This window comes from Andrena cerasifolii, chromosome 6 (assembly GCF_050908995.1).
Source record: "Andrena cerasifolii isolate SP2316 chromosome 6, iyAndCera1_principal, whole genome shotgun sequence".
NCBI lineage: Eukaryota > Metazoa > Arthropoda > Insecta > Hymenoptera > Andrenidae > Andrena > Andrena cerasifolii.
This window is the reverse complement of record NC_135123.1, coordinates 12,890,368-12,913,700: the sequence shown is the minus strand read 5'-3', so window position 1 is coordinate 12,913,700 and position 23,333 is coordinate 12,890,368. Positions and strand designations below refer to the sequence as shown.

General features: G+C 46.7%; 1 protein-coding gene across 6 annotated transcripts; it reads right to left on the bottom strand.

Annotated features, from left to right (window-relative positions):
- Positions 1–394: 394 nt before the first annotated feature.
- Positions 395–22,303, bottom strand: Vari (MAGUK p55 subfamily member vari). 6 transcript variants are annotated; one of them, XM_076815378.1, is made up of 8 exons: positions 21,331–22,003; positions 16,552–16,667; positions 7,130–7,426; positions 5,793–6,029; positions 4,457–4,931; positions 3,321–3,655; positions 2,248–2,322; positions 395–1,814 (listed from the first exon to the last, which is right to left on the bottom strand). In XM_076815378.1, exons 1-8 carry the CDS (start codon positions 21,434–21,436, stop codon positions 1,638–1,640), a joined length of 1,818 nt encoding a protein of 605 aa, XP_076671493.1. In that variant the 5' UTR covers positions 21,437–22,003; the 3' UTR covers positions 395–1,637. The 6 variants fall into 6 exon arrangements, with proteins under 6 accessions (XP_076671493.1, XP_076671494.1, XP_076671495.1 ...); XM_076815379.1 differs by lacking the exon at positions 21,331–22,003 and adding an exon at positions 18,038–18,401; XM_076815380.1 differs by lacking the exon at positions 2,248–2,322 and having other exon boundaries at positions 21,331–22,303.
- Positions 22,304–23,333: the final 1,030 nt, after the last annotated feature.

Here is a 23,333-nt window from a genome sequence, read left to right as displayed (position 1 = left end):
CCTTAGAACCCACGGAACAACCAGAAGCGCACTTGCTCTCTTTATATTTAAAGCTGTTTTTACAGTTGCGCTCCATATTTGTTATGTAAATATTAACATTTAGATTCCTTAGTTATCGTAGCAAGTGATACACAGTTTGTAGATAAGCTTGCAAAACTTTAGGAATTGTACAGACGAATGTAACGACCTGGTTCTTTTAAAATTTTACTTTCAGGCCTGTGCTTATCTGGGGAATGAATAAATTTGTTGCTCCAGTTGCAAATAGAGCCGGATAGGCTGGATGACTTTCGGGGTAGGAGAAATTCGATTATATCAGTAGAATTTGATGCAAATAAGGCGACATTGAGGGACAGTGGGAGTGGCAGGGGGGTCTCCTTAATTCAAATTCGCAACGAACGCTCGATAAACTTTATTCTTCCGTGTATCACGTGTGGCGGGGTCGGAAATTTCGGGCAATACGCCCGTACAGCGTGACGGCCGTAGTTTCCGCGTGCGATACGTGGTTTAGCATTAGAAAAATCCGTGTCAATTAGAGTCGCGTGGTTTCTTACGTAAAACTCTCGAGTATAGGAGAAAAAATCTCGCCTCTCGACATAGTAGGTCTTCGCCGCAGGCCTCCGTTTGAAGGGCTGCGCTATTAAGGCACTCTATGCCAGGAATACGTTCAGCGTGCACGAGCGGTACAAACAGGACCCATGAAGTACGATAATAATGCACGATAGATATACATGTCTATAAAATAACGAAAGTATCCCTTACTGTAAATAAACGCACGAACGTGTATGCAGGCTCTTGGTTCGAGGGGGAAATTAAAACCTAGGCGTATCCTAAAATTAATTGGACGGCGGTCTAATGCTTACTTTAATCGACCCGCTCGAGGGCTCACGGGTTTTCGCCTTGAACGGCACGCGGGAATGTATAAAAGAATTATCTGTTTAATTGCGAGAAAGTAATCCGACCGGTTCGCTTAATTTTCCCTCAACGGATTCCCTTCGGCTACTTTTCCCTCTCCCGTTTTGATTTCGTCGTGTATTGCCTTCTGGCCTCTGCAAGATTCTGCCACGCGATAAACTATAAAAAGCTAGCTGATTTTGACGGGAGGAACGGGTCGTTTCGTAAACCTAAAATAAACTAACGTAAATGCTATGATTGTACTTGCTAGATACGGCAATGAAACTCGAAATTGTCGCTCGGACAGTCTCATCGACCTTCGTAGCCAAAATATCTGTGGAAACAGAAGAAAATGGGGAACCATGGTTCGGACCGTGTCCCGAGGTTATCCTTTTATCGTTAGAAACGTTAGCTACCTTTACTCGCTTGGGGCTTCGTCCATCGAGCCGAGTGTATCATTAAATTAAAGTACCTATACATTCGACCGACACAATATACAACACACTAGACTCTGTATACACATAGTACGACCATAAAACTGCAATGCCGCACGACAGCACGATGCCGTAAATGCGATCGCAATAACGACACGCTCGACGCTCGATTTGAACAAGTAGACCTGCGGCTACGAAGGTGACTATCCGCGTTCACCGCGGGTAGTAACGATTCGCAAGCTCGTTTCCCGCTCGGAAGCAACGAGCCTCCGGCCTGCGACCACTTCCTTCCCGGGCTGATCGGAATCATGGTTAGTAGATCCAGTTCACTGGCACCCATTGGTGCTCGGTGGCCAAGGCGTCCAACGCGGCTATCACTTGTCTGAAAGTATTGTCAAAGTCCTCGTTCACGATCACCAAGTCGATGTACTTCTCGTAGGCGCGTTGCAGGGCCGCGGATTCCTCCAGCGTGGACTTCAGATCGTCCTCCTATTAGCCATGAAGAAATTGGATTTAACATTGCTTCGTGGCGAGACGAGGCTTCAGGTGCGTTTCAGGGCGATGCGTGTTTTGTCACGCGTGCAGTGGGCGTTTGACGATTGAACAGGTGTTTTAGAGAGAGTCTGTTAACTTTGGGACCGTTTGTGCTAGTATAAGTAGGTGGTATTTGGTGTTTGTACTGTACATATCGTCGGGACGAAATTAATTAACTGGCCAGGGCCACCGAAAGTTGTGAACTGGAGTGGTGCGAGAGTAGGGACAGACAGGTGGCCTGGTGAGTTACTTAATTTCGTCCCGATTATAGCGATGCTCTGCACATTAATCTGGGAATAACAGTAGACTGCCAGCGACTAACTACACAGCTACAAATAATTGCCCTACAACGGAAACCAAAGACGCTAAAAATTCATGCGATACAAACCTCGTACAACGAAGCAAGGGACTCCAGCGTCCTGGCTCTCCTGGAGCTGTACCTGATGGAACTCTGGCGGTCAAACTAGCGAAGCCAACATCAAATACATACGAAAGATTAAATAAAGAACGCTACGTCAACTGGGGGGTGGAGTGGGTAGAGTGGGTAGAAAGATATTCGAGTAACGCAGACCAAAGACAGGGAGCACGATTTCGATATGAGCTCGTTGCCTACCCAGGGCACGAATTGCCATGGGACCAATCGATCGGTGGATCGTCTCAGTGGAGCGAAAGTGCATGCGATACATTTGCAGTAACTAAATTGCACGCTTTTACATGAACGATGGCAGACAGTCTGGCAGGCAGGGGTTCGAAAAGGCTGCGTCGTAAAATGCTTTAACGGCAGTGTTTGCTTTGAGCGCAGCGCTCGCCACGGTACACGTACTCTACTTTATACAAATTCTGTCGTAAATGGAGCCGGCTTTGCCCCCTAGATTTTCCTTCGAACTGCGTCAGCTTCTGATACGTCACTGCCAGGAATTCGTCGGCGGATCCCGATCGTCCCACGCGAATATAACTTTCGCGGAAACGGACCTCTATCGAGTGGAAATACCGCCGCGAACAGCGGGAAAGAATATATTTTCGTATCCGCAGGTGCAGCGATAAGTCACTTGAAACATTCGAAACGGCCGAGTCGCAATGTGTTTTGGCTAGCTTGCTGTTTGTTTGCGTAACTTTTTAACCGGCGGTGTCGTTTCTTCAGATAGAAGATGTTTCTTCTTTTGTTCAACTGATTTTCAGGGGATTCCTCGAATCGAGGCTATTTGTTTTTTATTAAGCGCGCTTGGCAGTGGCCTTTATTCGCGGATGGCTTAATGGCATCAGCTTCGTTCGGTGTAATTCATTTCCGATCCGAAGAACGCTCATCGCCGGTCGAAAGTTCAATACCAAATGTTTGACGGGGAAGTTTCACTCATAGACAGTGGTTGCATTCTCGACAGCGTTACTCATATGGTAAAAACAAAGAAACGGAAACATATAATCGTTGTACTGAAGAGGAGGGGACGAAGTTGTCGTAGTTACCGTTAAATTCCGACTGCTCGCCCCAGTCGATCTCCCCAGGTCGTACAAGCATTTCAATTGCTCCATTCCCGGCGCTGCTATGAAGATTACGTACGGCATGAACTCCGTGCTGTTGTGGAGGATCTTCAGCGCAGCTGGGCTGCAGTCCAAGACGCACATCTTCCCTGCTCTGATCAGCTCGCGCACGGAATCCAACTTGGTTCCGTACAAGTGCCCGCCGTGTTCTCCATACTCGAGGTAACGGTGCTCCCTGATGTCGATTTCCATCCCGTCCCGATCGGTGAACCAGTAGCTCTTGCCGTCTTCTTCGAGGACTCTGGGCGGCCTTGACGTGTCTGAACACGAGAAATACAATTTAGTGACTTTAAGGGGTCGTGCTCGGTCAGGAGGCCGAAAAAAGGGTGGTCTTTGGAAATTTTTTACTCGAAAGCTATAACACGGTTCTCAAAAAATCTTTTTTCCTTTTAAGGATTGTATCTAGTATCGTGCATCGTATTTTTTTTATTAAAAAATATTTATCAATAACTGAGTTATTGTCTGTCACTCGAAGGTTCTCTAAAATAAAAGGCTTCTGCGGTGACCACTACTGCTCGAAAGTCGATCATCTAAAATGAAAAATTCAAACGAATTTACTTATTATATTGTATTGTCTAGTATTTGAACGAAGGTTTCTTCGAAATATTGATTTGGGAAAAAATGGCTGATGCTTAAAGTAAAAGTTTCAATTTTTATCATAAATCTTGCCTGATTTTCGTCAATTAAAAGAAAACTAAGCATCGGATAAAAAAATCCTTCGTTCAAATACTAGATAATATAATATAATAAGTAAATTCTTTTGAATTTTTTATTTTACCAAAAAAATGGAACCTTCGAGTGATGGACAGTAACTTAGTTATTGGTAAATATTTTTAAATAAAAAAATTACGATGTACAGTACTAGATGCGATTCTTAAAAGGAAAAAAGAATTTTTGAGAAACGTGTTATAGCTTTTGAGTAAAAAATTTCCAAAGACCACCCTCTTTTCGGCCTCCTGACTGAGCATGATCCCTTAAAGTGCAGATGACACACTATCCAGCACCCTACACTCCACCATTCATGCCACGATATCTGAACAAGCAAAGATTGCAACCCTTACAGGGAACGATGGTCCCAAATCGCTCAGGATCGCTGTTTATGAGTCTGTTCTTCAGCGTTCGACGACCAACGCCCCTTGGACCAACCAGAGCCAAGGTCTTGCGCCTGAAGGGTGGCATTCTAGCTACTTCTTCGTACAAGAGCAACTCTGCGCTGTCGAACTCGCCGTTCGACTTCGACTGGTACATCTTCCTCTTCTTCTTCTTGGAGATTCTGGTTCCACAGATGCTTATTTTGTGGACGAAGTCTGCCTCCGGCGGAACGAACGCCTTTCTCCGTTCTTCGAGTTCCAAGGACGGGACCAGACCAGGCGGACCGAGACCTTCGCCTTCGATTCGACGAGCCTGCCACCAGTTTGGATCCGCTTGGTCAACGATCTGCAGAACGTCACCCTTCTGGAACGGAAGTCCAATCTCTCGGCATGGTAGCAGGGTGTCGTCTGATGGGTCGTAGTCGAAGAGGGCCCTCATATAACACTGCAATGGGATATATGTTTAGAGTTTTGCATTATTCTTTCCTACTATACTACGTAAGACACGTTGAAGTTTTTAGTCTCCTTTCATGCTTATTTTGTATTTCATTCATGCCCCCGTAAAATATTGCCTGCACCTCCATTCAAGCCTCCTTATATCCTGCTTTAGTACATATCTGGCAAAATACTTTCATGTCCATTTTTATACCTGCCTATTCATCTCTTTTTACATTTCTTAACAATACCTCCCGTTCGTGGAAAGCGCGTCTATTAACAAGTGTTCCCGCGCGATTCGAATACCGTTTCCACCCTCGATTCACGTTACCTATTTATTTACACGGCGAAACACACGAGCGTACACAAAACGGAAAGTGCTACTTCAACTTGCTTTTTTTTTCAGCACCGACGTTATATTTAGAACGCCGCTGAAATACTACGCAGCATCGGTCAAATTTTATCAGCGAAGCTGTAAAATCGCGTAGTCTAAATCTACTAGCGTTAAAAGCTCGCGTTGAGAGATTGCTTGCAATCACAGCCAACCGTTCTCAATGGGCAGCATTATGGTTGACCGTAGAAATTTGAAGGCTGGATTTATAACGTCTGATTCTAGCTGAAAGACTTTTGAATACGAGGCACTGAGAGTAAAAACGGACTAACACACATTTAAAAAAAAGAACTTGTCCTATTTTATACGACTAGCACCACTAACTCAATTTCGCAAAAAAAAATGTGGGTTAGTCCGTTTTTGCTTTCAATGCGTCATATATCCTCATGCATTTGCAAACTAGTACATACCAAGGAGTGGCTATAATTGCAAAAATCCTACGTTATCTATGCAGGAGGACAGAATTCTCTGATCACTCACCGTGGATTTTACAGGACGACCGCCATCGCCGGCTATTCCAGGTGCCAGTTTCAACGTGAGGTTCTCCTTCGCGTCCTGAATGGCTTCCTGAAGCTCCTCAGGGCTACGAACATCCTTCCCGTTCACCTCGAGGATCACCTCGCCCGCCCTCAAGAGCCCTTGCCGGGCTGCCGTGCTGCCCCCGAGGATCCTGGCAATGATTAAGTTGCCAGATTCGTCCACCTGCACCGTCAGGCCCTGTGTGCAAAAGCAGAGGAGCGTAAATAAACGCGGACGAGGTGTTTCTGCTAAATGCACCCGAAACCATGGTCGTCATTAACGCATCTGGGGAACAATAAATGGTTCTTGTCGCGATGCACGTCTGAACTACGTATCCCTGAGAGCGAAGGAGGTTTCATCTTCGCTGGAAAGGTATTCTACGTTTAATTTGCATGCCTGAATTCTCCCTGCCTTGAAATTCGTTAGAGGCTAAAACACTTTTCTGAATAATTAAATGCCAAGCAGGAGACAGTGTTTTTATGGGACCGTTCCGATTCCCTCGAACCTCCATCGACTTGTCTGACTTGTCTGTGTCTCTGGTCCAGCAGAGACATGCCAGACAGTTTTCCGGAGACGGGAAATGATCTCGAGAGCACGTGGCGTGGGTATCGCGTACGCGGCGATAATAAACGTTCCGAATTATTTATGAACTGCAAGTGGCATTTCCGTCGTTTCTTCGCGCGGCGAATCCGAGATTCGGAATGGGAATTCTCTCACGTGACGGAATGGTAAACGTCTAAAAGTAGACCCGCTGCCGAGAAAGTCGGCGCGAATAGTTATTTCCTTTGTTGATCACTGTGTCTACGTGCCTCCTACTATGCCGCTTTCCTTTATTTACCGGCTGCCAACCGAGCGAACGACGGGGAACAGAAACGTGAACGTCCAAGCGTCACAGCGAATTATTTCCAGAGGCTAATTTTCAAGGATGCGGACAGTTAGTGTCTCGTAATCCTCGGGCATCTCTAATCAGCGGAAGGAAACAAAGTCGACGATTCTCAACGAAATAAAACGGAGCAGAAGGGAACTCTACGTCACCACGCGACTTTAAATTTCACGCAGCTCCATCGCAGCAGTATCCAAGAATCTAATTTAGTCTAACTTGGATATGCACGATTCCAAATCTCGGGGAACCACTCTCCGCGTCAGTTTCCTCCTTAAACACCCAAACATCCGCCGCAAATTTCACTTTGAAGGCTGCCTTACTAGCACTCCAACACTTAGACCTCCAATCGACCGGAAGCTCGCGACTTTCGAAGTGCTTGAGTTCGATAGAAAACGAATTTCTGACGAGGTCTTACCAGAGGCTCGTCGGGTTGTCTTCTAAGGCCGACCATCCTCACAGCTTCTGTCCTCTCGTTGGTGGGCATTATTGGTAGCGGTGGCTCGGGTTTGGAGGGTGCCTCTTTTCGCGCGACGACCGCGTCGTGCGTCTCCAAAAGGGCTTTCAGGTGCGAGCTCCTCAGCAGTCGCACCAAATCGCGCGCGTTCTCGTCCCTGGTGGAGCGAAACGCGTAGCAGACCTCGTCGACGATGTCACAGACAGAGGAGCATACCGGTTCCACGTGGAGAGGAGGGTCCTCTAGACGCTCCTGGACCTGAAACAGCAACGAATCTTCGTGGTCAGAGGAATCGTTCGAAACTGGTTTTCATGGCAACGGTTCGGGATCACTGATTTGGGGTTTTCAGAGTTATGATCCTCTGTAACGGGGAGTCTGGGTTCGGAGAATTTTATTGTAGGCTTCGTCCTTGGGCAGTTATTTACACTCGTTGTATTTTGCTCTATTTGGAAGCTAAATGACCATGAACCAGGGCCTGTAGATTGTTCAAAATCTTGCTTTTTATCCACTTATATGCTCCGGCTGGAGCTACTTTTCGTGCTACGTGGTAGCGCATGGTCAAACCTACAAACAGCGAGCGGCTTAGCCGTTGCCAGTTGTGAAAGTCGAAACGGGTTTCCGCGTTAAATTCACCGTACGAAGGAGCCTTAGCTGCTCTTTGTCCTCTTCGTGTGGCAGAAGAGAAACTGAGGCTTCTGGCATGATCTGATCAACGGTCTCTCGCATGCCAGGCGGTCGAGTTGTAATCGTATGAATCGAAGGCAAATTTTTATGGATTTTTAGTGAATCCTTTACTGTTTTAAGATGAAAATTTGGGCGTATTTTAGCGTAATGCTTGTTCTTTTATTGAAGTAGAAATGGTACGGAGATTTTCGTCGATTTATCGCAGACGCGTGCCGAATCATTGTGCAACGATGACCCGGCGTCAACGAGGTTTGATTGGATTAGTGTCGACCACGTAAGGCTGGTGTACCCCACGTTAAGACCAGCCAATACAACAATGAACGAGTGATTACGAAAGTGGGTCGTTCTCAGCGTTTCAGAGCCAGCTTTGATAATGCTCGATACCTGAACGCACCCATGGAGAACGTAACGCAGTCAACAAACTTCCACACACTTTAGAAAACAGCGTTTAAGAAAATCTACCGCTGCTAATTAAGCACAGAGTCGCATAAATTCAGAGCACCAATTTAAATCTGAGGATATTACACCAGAATCTTATAATTTGAGAATCGAAAGCTCTCGCAGCTTCGAAAAATCCAACACACTTCGCGAGACCAGAAATCCCTGAATTCACGGTTTCCTGGATTAAATTTTAAGCTACCCGAACTGAAACTCCATCCGAATTAATCAACCTTGATAGAAGTCCATGGAAGTACTTGTTCTGCGTTTCACTAAATTCCAACCTGTTTGTGCACCATGGAAATTATTCCACAAAGCCAAGTCGCTGTTGCCCGCGACTGCGATGAATCATCATTGAATCATTCGCCTCGATCCATGTGCATCGCAGATGCACGAGCTATTTCCACGATTCGCCGTTCCCCTGTGCCATTGATTATGAATCTCGCCACGATGTGCGCGTCGAAATCATCGATCGCAGACAGGATGGATCGGGAGGATCAACGAACGCAGAATCCCTGGTCCCCTCGACGGTCGTAGCTCCGCCCGCGCGATTCGTGGACGATGGTTTCAACGGCGATATAAATCACCGAGCGACTTGCGACATCAAAGAACATGCTCGAGCGATGTTTTGCTTGGAAGTTTGAGAAAACACCGGATGATTTATGGAGATTGAGTGCGTGCGTGAAAATTTTCGAGGGGTTCGAGCTGCCTTCTAGGAGCTTCCAGACACGTGGGACACTTTGGAGCTTCTGCAGTCTTCTCATAAAGTAGAGGAAATGGATGATTCCTTCTCAAAACTTGGTCTTTTAAACGGGACGATGGATTTACAGAATATTTACGTCAGAGATGGGCAAAATTTGTATTTATTTATTTTTGTAACTTTTATTCGTTATTCGAAATTTTATTTAAATACAAGTTTTACCCCTCTCTGATTTATGCGCATACTGAGAAATTTCGAATGCTTGCTGGGAAAGTTATACATTGGAGAATAGAAGGTTAGTGTTTACAGAATATTTACGTCAGAGATGGGCAAAATTTGTATTTATTTTTTTTTAACTTTTATTCGTTATTCGAAATTTTATTTAAATACAAATTTTACCTCTCTGATTTATGCGCATACTGAGAAATTTCGAATGCTTGCTGGGAAAGTTATACATTGGAGAATAGAAGGTTAGTGTTGAATTAGTGATTGTTGGAGGAGAGCTTAGATCGCTAGTGAGTTTCGTAAGGCTAATTTGCAGCGGATAATGAGAATTCCTTGTCTATACGAACAATCAGAATCGAGATGTTTTAATAGTAGGACAACTAGGAGATTCCTTCGACCATGATATGCACAAGCGAGCATCAGGTATTTCCCCCTATGTCGCAAGACGTTCATTATCGTACGCACTAATTACACCACGTTTGTCATGGAAACAACGCCAGACCAGCTGGTGCTCAACGAACGTTGCAGCCTGTAATGAATTCCTCCGCTCTTCTGTGACGTCCCTGGAAACGCTCACGAAACACGCGAAGATTGTTACAATCGACGGGGGAAAAAAAATATCAACGGTCGTTCGCTCGTTACGTCTGTCAATAACGACACGTTCCATCATCGCTATCACCCGGAGGCTACACGTCTCTCGTACACCCACGTCGTGCAATGAAAATCAATAAGGTCGTGACGCGCCGTGATTTTCCATCGAGAATTCACTATCGGCTACCTAACAGCCTCATTACTCCACGTACGAACTCCACACGTTTCCAAAACGATCACCTCGAAGACGCGTATCCAGATCCAACGTTACAATCCAACACGTTTAAGCTTCCATCCACACTACAGCAGAGGCGAACCCTTTCTCCGACAGGCCACAAGGACAATTTCAGCTTGGAACGACCATCTTACAACTCCCCTCCTTCAATGTTACGAAAACGATGCAACCATTCGCGTCACGAGTGTCCCCCTTCAGCAGAGTCCATTGGAAATCGAAGTGTACCTCTCTGAGTCTTCAAGAATCCCCTCAAACCTCGAATAATATCGATGGTCCACGAGGATCCAGACGCCGAAGGGACAGACGATCCACGAAATCCGCGGCTTTCCTTCGGTCACACGTGCCGACGTAGCAGCAACAGCGTCCCAGGTGGACACGGGCATCGAGGCCTCGCGTCCAGAGTCTTCTCGACCCGTGGCAGGTTCTTTGAGAGTGTAAAAAGAGGCGTTGGATGGTGGAGGGGGAAGGGGTTGTTGGCTGGAATCGAGGACGGGATCACGGTTCCTGACTTACTTGGGGCTGAGGAGAAACGCTGCGGCAGAGGTCGCCCGTCTACCAGGTAGGACGCTCCTTTTTGGAGAACCAGTTGGCCGGTCTGGAACGACTGCGGCTGGCTTGTGCGATCGGTGGCCTGGCCAGGGCTCGTCGTATCGATCAGGACAGGGCCGTCGACGTGCACTGTGACGGGCGAGAACGTCGGGGTAAACGGCAGGCACGATGGGAGCTGACGAAGGGCTTTCTGGGACGCGGCCACGGCGTGCTGCTGCTTAGGTAAGCGGCGTCAGAAAACTGCCGCGCCTACTGACGTTTCTTTCGCCCCCACCTCGATCAACGAGCCGCTCGTTCAGGCTGTCTGCCTGGAACAGGTGGGGGCCCTTCTTCGAGTATGGCATGCAACACTCCGCTACGTTGCGCGCAGGGCCGTCTACTCGCGGCGGGAATGCGCGAGGCTGGGGTTCATCGATTTCGCTGGTAATTTTCGCGCAACAATTTGGCGAGAGCACGGAGGCGGGCCACTTGAAATTCGATGGGAAACTGGGGTTGAAAATGGAGCGTGCCAGGGTCGAGTAGGGTGAAGGGTTGGAATAAAGGCAAGTCGAGGGCTGAAGTAGATGTAACACTGAGTGGATGAAACGTGGTATGATGGTACTTGACGGAGTGGACCAGAAATAGGCACTTTCCGCCCTGGTGCTGATGATTCTTCTGGGTGGATGTCTCTTTACACAGTTGATTCTTGGATACGCGATGGAAGTGAGTTTGGAAAGAAGGGTGTAGGTGTTCGGGAAGGCTCTACTGCTTCAGATAATCATCGACAAACGATGCATCGGTTCTAGTCTATGACCTGCACTCTATCGTCGTTAGAATCTTCAACACCTTTCTACCAGTCCCTGCAATGGAAGAAAAGAACACCATCTACACAGTACGTCAGCGTGTAAACGTGAACGTGCCTTGTTGCAAGGAATCTTAACTGTCTTAGGTATCTGATAAAGAGGGGATAGGTGTTTCTTCTAGTATTTAACCATTCCGATTGCGTACGCCATTCCTGTACGAATGTGTAGGTATACACACCATTCGCGAGTGGAAGGCTTTCATTTCCTAAGGCTTAGAAATGATTTCGATGGCTATTCCTGAGATCAATTATTTGATCGTGTGACGAAAACCTGGGGAATCCTTCAAATCATTTAAATTGCTCCGGTTGGACTTGTTGGGTCTAGAACGATGGAAATGGATAGCAATGCTTGTCGTTGATCCAGAAGAATTACGCAATTTATATAGCAGCGGTGGTAAAAAATGCCCGCAGTCATCGACACCGATCCGTTTGTCGATCTCGCGACGCAGGTAGACCCTTCTCGAGATACACACTAATCCGTTACGCGATACAACGGGATCGTATGGCTCCAACGTTAAAGCCAACTGTCGTCGATACCAGGCTAGTGAACGCTGGGTCAGTGGACACTTCGTGAAAACCCCTGGAAAGTTTAATTTCCATAAAAAAGAAGACGGGTCACTTCCTACCGGGCTATGTCTCCCAAAGAATCGTCCAGAAATCCTTCTTAATTCTCTCTACACCCCACCGAACTAAATCTTCATCGCCTCAAAGTGACCTTCCATCAGCTTCCACAACCGCAACGAACCTCCCAAAAATTTCAATCCCTCACACCTTCGAATTGAAGTATCACCCTCGGAAATAGCCGCGGCCAGTGCGAACTGTAAAAAAAATCGCAGAACATTTATTTTCAGTTGAAATGTTTAAGTGCTCCCAGAAAATGGCCAAAGCTCCTAGAAAATTTCGCTGCGCGAGGCCGTGTGGCGTGCTAGCCCGCTGGTTACACCACTGCGACTTACACGCGCGTGGATGCCGCACACGCGCTGCCAAACGCCTGTTCCCTTGCCGCGCGGTTACGAAGCCGGTTGGAATTACATCGGTGCCGTGTATACGTACACGGGCGCACGCAACGAACGCGACACGGCCTCGCGATTTCTGCCAGCGCGCGACGAGCGATGACTCTGGCTCGAGGAGACGCCGCCAACTCTGACCCCGGTCAATTGACCGGGTTCCCCGAGGTCAGAGCCACTTAGACGGATATCAGAGAAGTCGCGGCAACGATTTGTCAATCAGCAGGCCCCGGATTATTCACGATCTTGGCCCGCTTGCCTCCCCGACTTCCTGCCACCGACTTGGCCTGGCACAATGCGACCCAGTGTCGCGTGTCGCTTCCTTTCTTCTTGTGCAGGAAGCGCCATTCCTCTCGAGGACTCTTCGTTGCCGGTTTCCTGTGCCTGGGGAGGCCACCTCGCGGGGCTTCCAGGGGATGTCATTTGTCTTTGTCTTCTTCTTTCAAGGAGGACGTTAGTGGATGTGTGTAGAGTCGCGAAGGGGTCCTGGAGTAGGTGGTTTGCTGTCTGCATGTGGGAGTTTCGGGGTTCATTTTTTGAGAAAGGTCTTTTTCAGTTTGTATCTACGTACAAGTTCAAAGGGAAGAATGAAGACTTTGCTCTGTCCTGGTAAGCCTTCCCCTAATTAACTCAAATCATAGACGAGATTTCACTGTGCTATTTTCTTCATATTCATCCTGTGATACAGTGAATGTACCTATTAATTTGAATTTTCGTCTTGCTCCAACAACCTCTCACCCAATTAATCCAAACGAATGACGTGCTATTATTAAGGCACTCCGCAAACAAAGTTGACATAGAGTTGAGTGACTCAATGCTTCCAACTCTACAATCTTTTGTAGCTAACTTTGGTGGTTTTCTTTAACAGTGCATATTCTTTTATTAATAGGATCCTCGAGATCCATTACAGTGAAGTCTGGAAATACCATTGTTACGCATCCAAAATTCATTAAAGGAAGACGTCAGTAAAATAAACATTCCTAGGGAATGTAGATTTTCACCCTTGGGCTACACCTCCGTTCTCCACCCTATTTTTTGCTCACTCTGCTGACCGATTTTCACGGCTGTTTCCACTGTTTTTCGGCGAAACCCTTGGAACCCTGCCGCGGCTGTCATCGATTTCCATGGTCGCTTCGAACCGGAAACACACACCGGCTTCTTAACGACTTCTCGACACCAGATGGGCCTTCTACCTGCAGACCCGAAGAGCAGGGTGGAATGTGGGCAGGGCAGGTGGAGGGACGAACGTGTGAACGCGTCTTAAGGTCTAGCAGGAAACCACGACGGCGTGCAACCGATCAGGACAAGATAATTCCAAGGGTTCCTGACCATTCGACCGGGGATCTTCCAAGCCTATAAATTTCTCGAGTTTGAGGCTTCTAGGGGCAGATTCGAGGTCCATAGATAACCGGGAGGAAGCTTCCCTTTGATCTCAGGTGTTTCGAATTTTATTATTATTATTATTATTATTTCGACGGGAGAACCCTTTAGTATACAAAGCTTGAACAATTCAGTAGAATAAATATATATAAAATAACGTAACATAAACAGAAAAAAAAAATAAACGGAAAATATAAAATAACGAGAAAAACATAATATAAAACGACGACATCGCCAAACAACTGAGCGCAAATTAAGAAGCTGGTAGTCTCCTAAGTACCAGAGTCCTAAACATTTTTGGAAGATATGAGTTTCAAGAAAAACTTCCGTTCCTCTGAACTTTGGATGGTAAATTCGAATTGGCCAGGCACACGTGATATGAACGAAATATAAAAGCCGAATTCACGAGAACCTTCCGTTGAGATGGTATTCTGGAAGCGCTGCAGAAGTATCCTCTCCTCGACGCTTGTTTTCGCTACAATAGGTTACGTAATGGATGATCAAGTGAAAAAGGTGACGTGTGCGTTGCGTCACGAAGAAGGAACCGTGGGTCCCAGACAATCGACGCTAATATTTTCGCACCGAAGGCCGGCGAGGCGTTGTTCGCGTTTCCGAAATGTGTGTCGCGACCGAAATAATGCGGCTTACGGGGGCCGTGATGCAAGCACCCGCGTAAAAAGAAATAACACACGGACAGGCGCAGGCGTGTGCGGACCGTGTTCCGAAAATTTTGGCGCGGCACGTGATAAACAGTTTTCCTGTTCCTACGCCTGCGTCTTGGATTCCTTCGCCACGGGACTCTTTCGGGAACGGCCACGGTTCCGTGGGAATCGCTCCACCGATTCATTCCTGCGAAACCTTTCGTGTTCTAAAGAAAAGAATGGTCTTGTCGATTCCTCGAGGAAAAATCCAAGTAGAAGACTTAAAGAAATTAGGTTTCAGGGAGCGAAAATGAAGCGAAATTGAATTCGAACTTGGGGATGGGTAGGGGTTGAAAGAGAGGAACGAGTGGTTCGATGCGGGGTAGAATTTGAGGGAAGTGGTTGATAAGAATTCAACGGAGGTCTGTGATATTGATACGATGTGATTGAATAATTGTTTCGACTGTTGATGGAAGTGTAAGGAAAACAGATAGGAACATGAGTGATTAGTATCGCAGGGGAGGAAGTGAATGCTTCCTAACCTGTATACGAGATTAAAGCAAATTGAATTTAATGAAATTGTAATTAAAAGTCCAGGGGTAGAGGTGAATGAGTTTCTACCTACAGTAACCCTAGTATTCTACTCCGGAAGCGGGAATAAGCAATGCGGGGGGTAACGAAGCGTATTTAGGTCAGAGGAAGTTGTATACATGGCTCGACCTAACGATTAGATCATCGATAGCAGTGAAATGAAAAATTGTTAGTTCTAAATGTCAATTAATAAACTCGAGGTGACCAGCAGAGAGCCTTACGAGTTGCGAATGGAATTAAACTCGACTAAATTAACTTAAATTAAAGCCTAGATTTATAGGAAGTCTAACAAGTAAATCGGGATTATTTTGTATAATAATTCCCAAGAAATTATAGAGCCTATGAAAAAGTTACGTAACTGGAAGGACAGAGCAAAGTCCAATAAATTAAATCGCCTGAAACAAACTAATTTTCCAAAGAAAATCAATTGCACGAAATAACCATCGTACAAATTGTTATTGTTTAAAGATAACTTGCAAACTGGTGTCAGACGATCATCCAGAAAGGAAACACGAGTTCATTGACTAGTGGAATTTTCGCCAGGTGGTTAAGGCTCACACGTGGCGGAGGTGATTTTTCATTTTACGGTGATGGATCCACTCGGATGGCGGAAATTTCATCCAGTGGAAGCGGGGGTCATCGTAAATGAGAGCCTCCCTTCCTTTCTCGTAAAATCGAGTGGTCGTAGTAAACACGTGGCGCGTGCAAGCTTGCGCATGATCCACGAGTCATGCTTTGTTTACTCGCTTCTGCCAAAAACAATACCCTCGTGAATCGTATTTGTAATTAATCGAGTTGCCTATTAGTAGATCTCGCAGTCCTGAGAAAATCGTAACGGGGCAATTACGATTTTGGTGTATGTGAGAAATGTAATGCTCAGCTGGAGTTGAAGTATAAAGTGAATTACAGTAGAAGAGTTATGAAATAGGATAATAAAAATTACGAAAGTTTCCGCTGCGTGTACACAAAGATGATACGAGTAAACTCCAAACGAGATCATCAGGTACCTCATTTTTTGGCACTCTTTGGTGAACTAAAGTGGAAAGCCTGCTTCGTAAAATTTCTAAATTTATTCACCATGAATTCCCTTAAAAATTCGAAGTACCCTCGTGCAATCCTCCAACAGCCACCCCCACTACATCCAACCCTCTTACGTGCCCATAAATTCACGAATACGAGTTCCCATTCCTTCCGAGCCTAAAAATTCAGTCTCGTCTCACCCGCACCACTGTCAAAACTGTACATATCTCCAAGAACTAATACACGGCAAAAAAAAATTCCAAGTGTGCTCCAACACGTGCAGCGAATAAAATGTTAAATAAATCAAGATGCATTCAATTCGAAGTGCCATTTATCAAAGCTTCCTCCACTATATCTCCCAGCTAAAATTGCCTGCGATGTCGCAACGGCCACGTTACTTAATATCGCTCGCCCTTCGCGTCAGGCGTGACTGTAGAAAATGATGATGTAAGAGTGGAGGAAGCAGGAAACGTTGGCTCACCTTCACCAGAGACGTCACCACAGGGCTGTCCAGGAGGCCCTTGAGGAAGAGTAGGTCCGTGTCCTCGGCCACCTTGCCCAGCTCCTCCAGGTTGTCGCGTACGTGCATGAAGGCGCCTGGAACAGTGACCAGGCACTTTTCCATAACACTGCCAGGACTTTTCACCACCGCGAAGGGCAACGACACTGCCGGCTCAGCCGGCGAGGGTGTAAAAGTGGGAAGGAACCGGCGGGGAGGATGACGGGTGTGGCCATCCCTCGGCTGGATCAATATTCGGGGTAGCTACAGGTGGCTAAGCCGGAGCACGAGGACCTTTCGGTGGAAAAATCGAATAGTACGAGGGTCGATAAACTTTCGCCGCGGCGAGGCAGCTATGTACAGCATACGGACTCGTGTGGGGTGGCAGTTTTTTTAACGGAGTTATTTTATCTCGTTATCGCTGACGGGATAATGATTCTAAATAATTATGCTAAGTAGTAATGTGGGGCAAGCTCAAGGACGAAGGAATTACCACGGTGCTAACGATGGCTTCTTAAAAGCGTTTGCCAGTCACAGAAGTAATTAGAGTCACGTACATTTCGTCAGGCTTTCAGCTACTCGATCTTCTTTGACTACGTTAAGTCGCACAATCTTATCAAAGTATTCCCCCCTGATCTAACATAAATTTTTTATAAATCCTCTTATCCTACTCCAATTTCCTGCGACAGCTCCACGAGTAATCATTCTAATCCTCCAAGACAGGGTTTATTACGGAGTAGATTGCTAAAATGATCGGTGGCATTCAATTTTAAAAGACAGACTGCTCTCGAGGTTCGAGTGGCTTCGATAAATAGCTGCTTGAACGCACGACGATAACCGATGTCGTCGGCGGAACGTTTGCATGATAAATGCGTTAGGAAGGCATCGATGCAACCAGGCCTGGCGCACACAGTTCCACCGAGCACTACACTAATATGCAGCGTCGTTTCTTCCGAACGCCCCGACCCATTTCTCACTCGTTTATCGTCAAGGTAAAAGTGTATACGCGAGTGTGTCCAACTGCAGCGATCTTATGCTTTATTAATTAAAGAAGGAGGTCCTTCGTCGTTCCCCGTTTTTCTTTCGCCTCGAAATCAAGCACCCAATCGAATTCTTCTCCTCTCTTTGTTGTTTCTGTGCAGGGAATAGGAGAGCACGCGAATAAATCGCGAGCGTGAGTTTTGATCAGCGGATTTCGCTGAAGGATCAGCGTGAAATACGCGGACGTAAACGCATCGGAATAATATTTAGACAGAGGGTGGAATTCGAATTCGTTCGCGAACAACTAAATATTATTTTCTTAATTTTACTGAACGGCGATTTGGCTAGAGAATTTTCCTTGGATTCTCCTGCGATGCTCGAACGAGACCGCCAAGTAAACGACACGATCCTTTACGCACCGTCTCGTTTTCAATTAAGGTCGAATTCGATCAGAAATAGTCAGAATCACGGCTTTACGTCGCTTTACCATTCTCAATGTGATACAGCTTTGTCCCGTTCACGGCGTCGATGCTGGCCAACAGTCGGCGATCCTCCAGTTTTTCTTTTCTCCCAAAGAAAACCATCTTGTCCCCGTCTATTACGCTACAACAAACTCAGACAGCTTCCTTCGCGAACCACCTTGACGCGATCCTTCTATCGAGTACCTCGTTCGACAAAACTCACATTTTCACTCATCGAACTACTATTCCCTTCTCTTCTGTTCGAGCCTCCGTTCCATCTCCAGCACTACCACGTCACAAACACCATGAACAACCACGAATCTCCGTCCAACTGTCATCTAACTGTATCTTCGCTGAGTTTCCCTGCACCAGAATCACAGTGCCTCGAAGTGGCCAACAGTTTCCATTTTCACAGTGAGTATTTCTTTGTAACGGATCCCTCGAATCACTGGCCGACGATTCAGCAGGCAGTTCAGGGTTCAGAAGCTGCGCCAGCGTTTGCTGTGCCAGGATAAACAGCAGGTTAACTGGATTTCCTTTCAGAGCTGGTGTCAAAGGAGCGTGCTACGGGCCTGTTCCACGACACCGCGTCGCGGTGAATGGAAACGGACTGTCTTACACCTGCTGCGGGGCCCGTGGGCCCCTGGTTCAGCCAGGGGACTGAAAGCGACACCCTGTGGAGGTGACGGGACAACAGCGAGCTAAGCCAGCGGCCGCGGTACGCTCTTCCCCTCGTCGGCGAGGAAATCCGTGTCACTTTTTAAGGGCATTGCGACCCACGGAGAAAGTGTTCCTCCCTTTGTCGCGAAAGACACTTAAGGCACTGGATCAATGGCCTCATTTCTTTCAGGGATCTTTGACTTCTGGGACTGGTCTCGGTTTCTTCTTCATGCTCGTGGACATAGTTTCTTATCCTTAAGCTGAAGTGTCACACCGTGTTATCGCTAACAAGGGTTTTGTTAACTGATGGGATTTTAGTCCTCCGAATTGTGAATGTTTTGATAGCTACTAGTTTCCTGCGGCTTATTTTTGGAGTACCGATGCTTGACGTAACACTGGGTCGTTACGTCACGACGGTGAAGTATCTTGGTGCTCTCTCATCAGTTGCGGTTCGGTTCGATCGGGAAGTTTCATTCATGAATTACGTATTTGGAGAGTTGATAGTAGGTTCTGGAAACCTTGCTCTACTCTGGCCTCCTATGGTTCTTCCTCCCCTTTCTACGTCCTCTTTAGATCGAAGAATACTGATCGGCGGGCGCACTGGAGTAATCTACCAGAAGAATAAGGCGAGATTGTTGAAGGATTTCGGCGGAACGCGTGTCGTCGACGCCGAAGAACGATCAGAACTGGCGTTCCCGAGAGGATTCATCGGTGAACGCGAGATCAAAGGGAGAGGAGAGCTATTCTTATTTTTTCAGACGGGACAGAGAGGGAGGGAGAGAAGAGCACGAGGAAACGTAAGCACCACCGGCTGAAAACTGCCCGCGAGAACTGGAAGCCTCTGATGAAGGGTCCAGAAACGAACCAGCTGCTCTATGCCGAAGGGGAATGGAAGAAAAGGAGGAACGAGGTATAGCTGGAATGCTCATTTCCAAAATGGAACGTTTGTTTGACTCGTATCAGCTTTGCTTTCAATCTTCACTACGGATAAGTAGGGCTCGTCGAATTGGTGGAAATAGAAATGTTATTAGCAGAGGAATATTGATTCTGGGTACCCCTGTTACTTTACTGTTAAGCTTCAATTTGTTCCACCTTGGTTTTTGGAGATACTTTTCAGTGTTAATCGCGAGTCCAGCACGCGATGGTTTGTCTCTTGTTTACAGCAGCCGTTCATTAGAGGACTGCGATGAAGAGCACCGAGATATAATTTTATGGGCGTTTACCTTGCGCTGTACTTGAAATATACACGATCGTAGGACGTTAAATCGATTTTAAAACCACTTCTCCTTCAACGACCTCGCCTTTTCGAAGACCCGACGCTGCATCTTATCGAGAAACTCGTAAAACTCGGACGAGAACCAGCTGCTCCAGTAACAATAAGAGCAGTTGGAGAACGGGGGAAGATAGTAGATGAAGACGAGACTAGTGAAACGATGGGCCTTTCTCGCGTCAGACGTCAGACGTCCCGCTTCGCTAGATGTGCCGTAGAAATTTTTCAAGGGGCGTGCAAAATCAAATGTATACGCTACATTTCAAACAACCGAGATGAGGAAGTTTAGAGTATCCTTGCAGAAGAAAAAGATAAAGCGTTTGATGAAGCGTCAAGTTCTTGGAAGAGATTTAAAGACAAAGGTCCAGAAAGCAGAAGAGAAAAATATTAAGCTGAGGGGAAATAAACGTAAAAGACAAACAGCTTAGATTTTAGAAGAACGTTCAGAGAAACGAGGAATCTGAAGGAATCTGAAAATTTGTGAGCAAAAACTGGGAAGGTTATCAGTGACAGCCAGAGAAAGAACTGGGATTCTGTAGAACCAGAAGGACAAGAATCAGCAGCAAGATATGCAGCAGTTTTTACTACCCCCTTATCGATCGACCAAGTTTCTCTTTCGAGAGCACGTGTCCCTTGGCATCGATCGTTCGTTTCTCGCATCTTTTCCACGACTTTGCGAAGACCCGGTTTAAAAGTTATCAATCGAAATTGTAAGAGCACGGCGATCCTATTCCACGCCTCTTGTTATGACACGTGCCTTAACCGCGACTTGAAAACTGGCACGTAGGCCAGCATTTAAGGTGCTTCGCCGGAAATCACGTTAAATTTAACAGGATCACAGCCACACCGTGGCAGAGGGGCAAGAATCTTCAGAGGCCAGTAAACAGAGTTTCCAAACGGGAAGTTTGCAGCAGGAGAGGGACAGAATTTTAGAAGTTTCTTTGACAAACGTCATCGAACCTATTCGAACCGAAGCCAAAGGAATGGTGAACGATCAGACGCAATCTACTGAAAGCTTCGATCAGAATTTGTAATCAAACGGAGTCTACGGAGACGAACGAAGGCAAACTTCATTGGACTTCATTAGAGAGTAGAAGCTTCCAGTGGCTCGCGGAGATCTACGAGAACTCGAGTCAAAGACAAGAAATCAATTGAAGCGTTGCACCATCCAAGATCTCGCGTAAGGAAACCCAGACAAAGGTCATCGAACGTATGGAAACCAGGCTCGTCAACTTCGAAGCGGAAGTATCGGGAAGCCGCAATAAGAGGCGAAGAAAAATACACAAAGCTGTTCCGCGGAAGTCAATAAAACCCACCCCGCTCTGTCCCAACGAAAGCCAGGTAAACCAAAGTCAAACGATCTATCCTGTCCACGGTTTCCTCACTCACCGGACGTGGACTTGAGGTGCGGTAGCTCCTTCCGAGGGATGATCGAGGGTAGCCTGGAGCATCCGCAGATGTCTTCGAAGTCCATCATCGACGCGCTGGTCTTCATGGTTGCGGGTGGAAACGACGAGTGTCAGGTGATACCGATCGACATCGGGCTCAGCACGGATCCCAGCCCCGAGTGAGCCACTCGCGGTATCGTGCTTCCGGTCGCCTGGATCCTCGATCGATCGGCGACCTTGTCATGCTACCTCTCGAATGCTCCACGTGTCGTCGCGACCGGCCGTCAATCGGTCTATTCGTTCGCGGAGAATGAAAATGGCAATGGCGAGGATCTCAGGATCTATTCATAGATCAACGAAGGTGGGCCGTGATCGCGGCGACGGGCAGAACGAACGAGGAAGACCGCAACGGGACCTATAAGCCCGCGCTCGGTTCGTGTACGGTACTTATAGCTTGGCAGCGTGGGGGGTGGGTTTTTGCACCCTTCTCTCTCTCTTCCTCCCTCTCTCTGCCTAGGCGATTTCACGACTGGTGGCAACGTGTGCCGTGTGGGTTCCTGATCGATCGATAGGATACACGTCCGCCAAAGGGCACAAGTATTCTTGATTGCGGTCGTAGAACTGGAGCGCCAAGAGCATCCACTTTTCCTCGTGGTATACCTTCTGGCGATTCTAATGCAAATCGAGGTGTCAAGTTGTAGTTCGGCGATTCTAGGGAATCATCGAGGAAGGAGGTAGTCTTTAGTCGCAGTCGTGGCTCGTTCTAATTAGAACGATGATTTTTGCTGGTAAATGGTAGATTGACGATCGTCAGAGGGTAGAAGGGGAGGAACTTTTAAGGAAACGCTCCTCTCTAGTTTCCTTTAGCTTAGATATTAAAAGGTAGTATGAATTTCAGGCTTCTAGTCTGTGTAATTCGTGGAGTCGTAACTGGTGTTTAAATTTCGTATCGATCAAACAAAGCGTGCTCTTGGCCATCGTAAGACTACGGCCATCTCGTGGAGTTCGATGAACAACTGGTCGAATAAAATCTTAGACTAACGATCTCTGGTTTTGTCATTTAAATAAATGAATTAATAAATGGTTGTTTTACTTGATAGTAAATTAACTTGGCGATGAACCATTTTCAAATTTCGTATAAATCGCGGATACGATCGCTGGTAACTTTCTGTTTGTTCTGGTGAATTTTCCGCTGCTGCCATCTAGCGGAACTCTCTGAAGTATTATTCCGGAGGTCCAACAGTTGCATACTAACAGGCGTTTCGTAGGTTGGCTCGATGACGATATCATATCCGTCGTTATCAACGGGAGGTGGCACTACCGATTTGAAAAAGGAAGTGCTATCGAGTCTGTTTAGTATGCAACTGCACCTGTGACGTTATCTCCGGAATATCACTGTCCTCTGCGCTTTAAGCAGCCAGCGTTGTTGCTCCGCGCGTAATCTGAATGTTATCGCGGGCACGTATTCTTATCGTAAACGTCCCTGCATACTTTCCCAGATTTATGCAGGTCCCGCGGTCAGCGTTGTAAAGGTTTATCTTCACTAGCTACCATAAAACTATATTGCGTCGCGGTAATTCTATGCAAACACTGTTTAAACACTCGACTCTTTTGAAAAAACATAGCATACATTAGCAGAAAACGTTGCGCAGGGCCAAAGTCTTATTTCTCAACGAACACCACGCGCAGAAATTTGATAATGCGACTGGTAAAACCTTCTTCGATAAGTTCGCCGTTGGAAAAGTCGATAGTTTCAGATTGCCAGCTTCCAATTCGAACTTTCAATTTCCACCTTTCAGCCCTCGACTCTTGGCTTCCAGCTCCAACTTGACCATTTCTCACCTCCCACACCCGAAGCATAACTTTCATCCCGCAATCTGAAATTTCTCCCTGAAGGAACAAACCAAACACCGAAGAAACGTATCTCTCCGTGCCATTCGTCCACTCGCTCGCGAATGTATTCCACCCCTTTATCGCACCCGCGCTCGAAATACCGGAACTGTG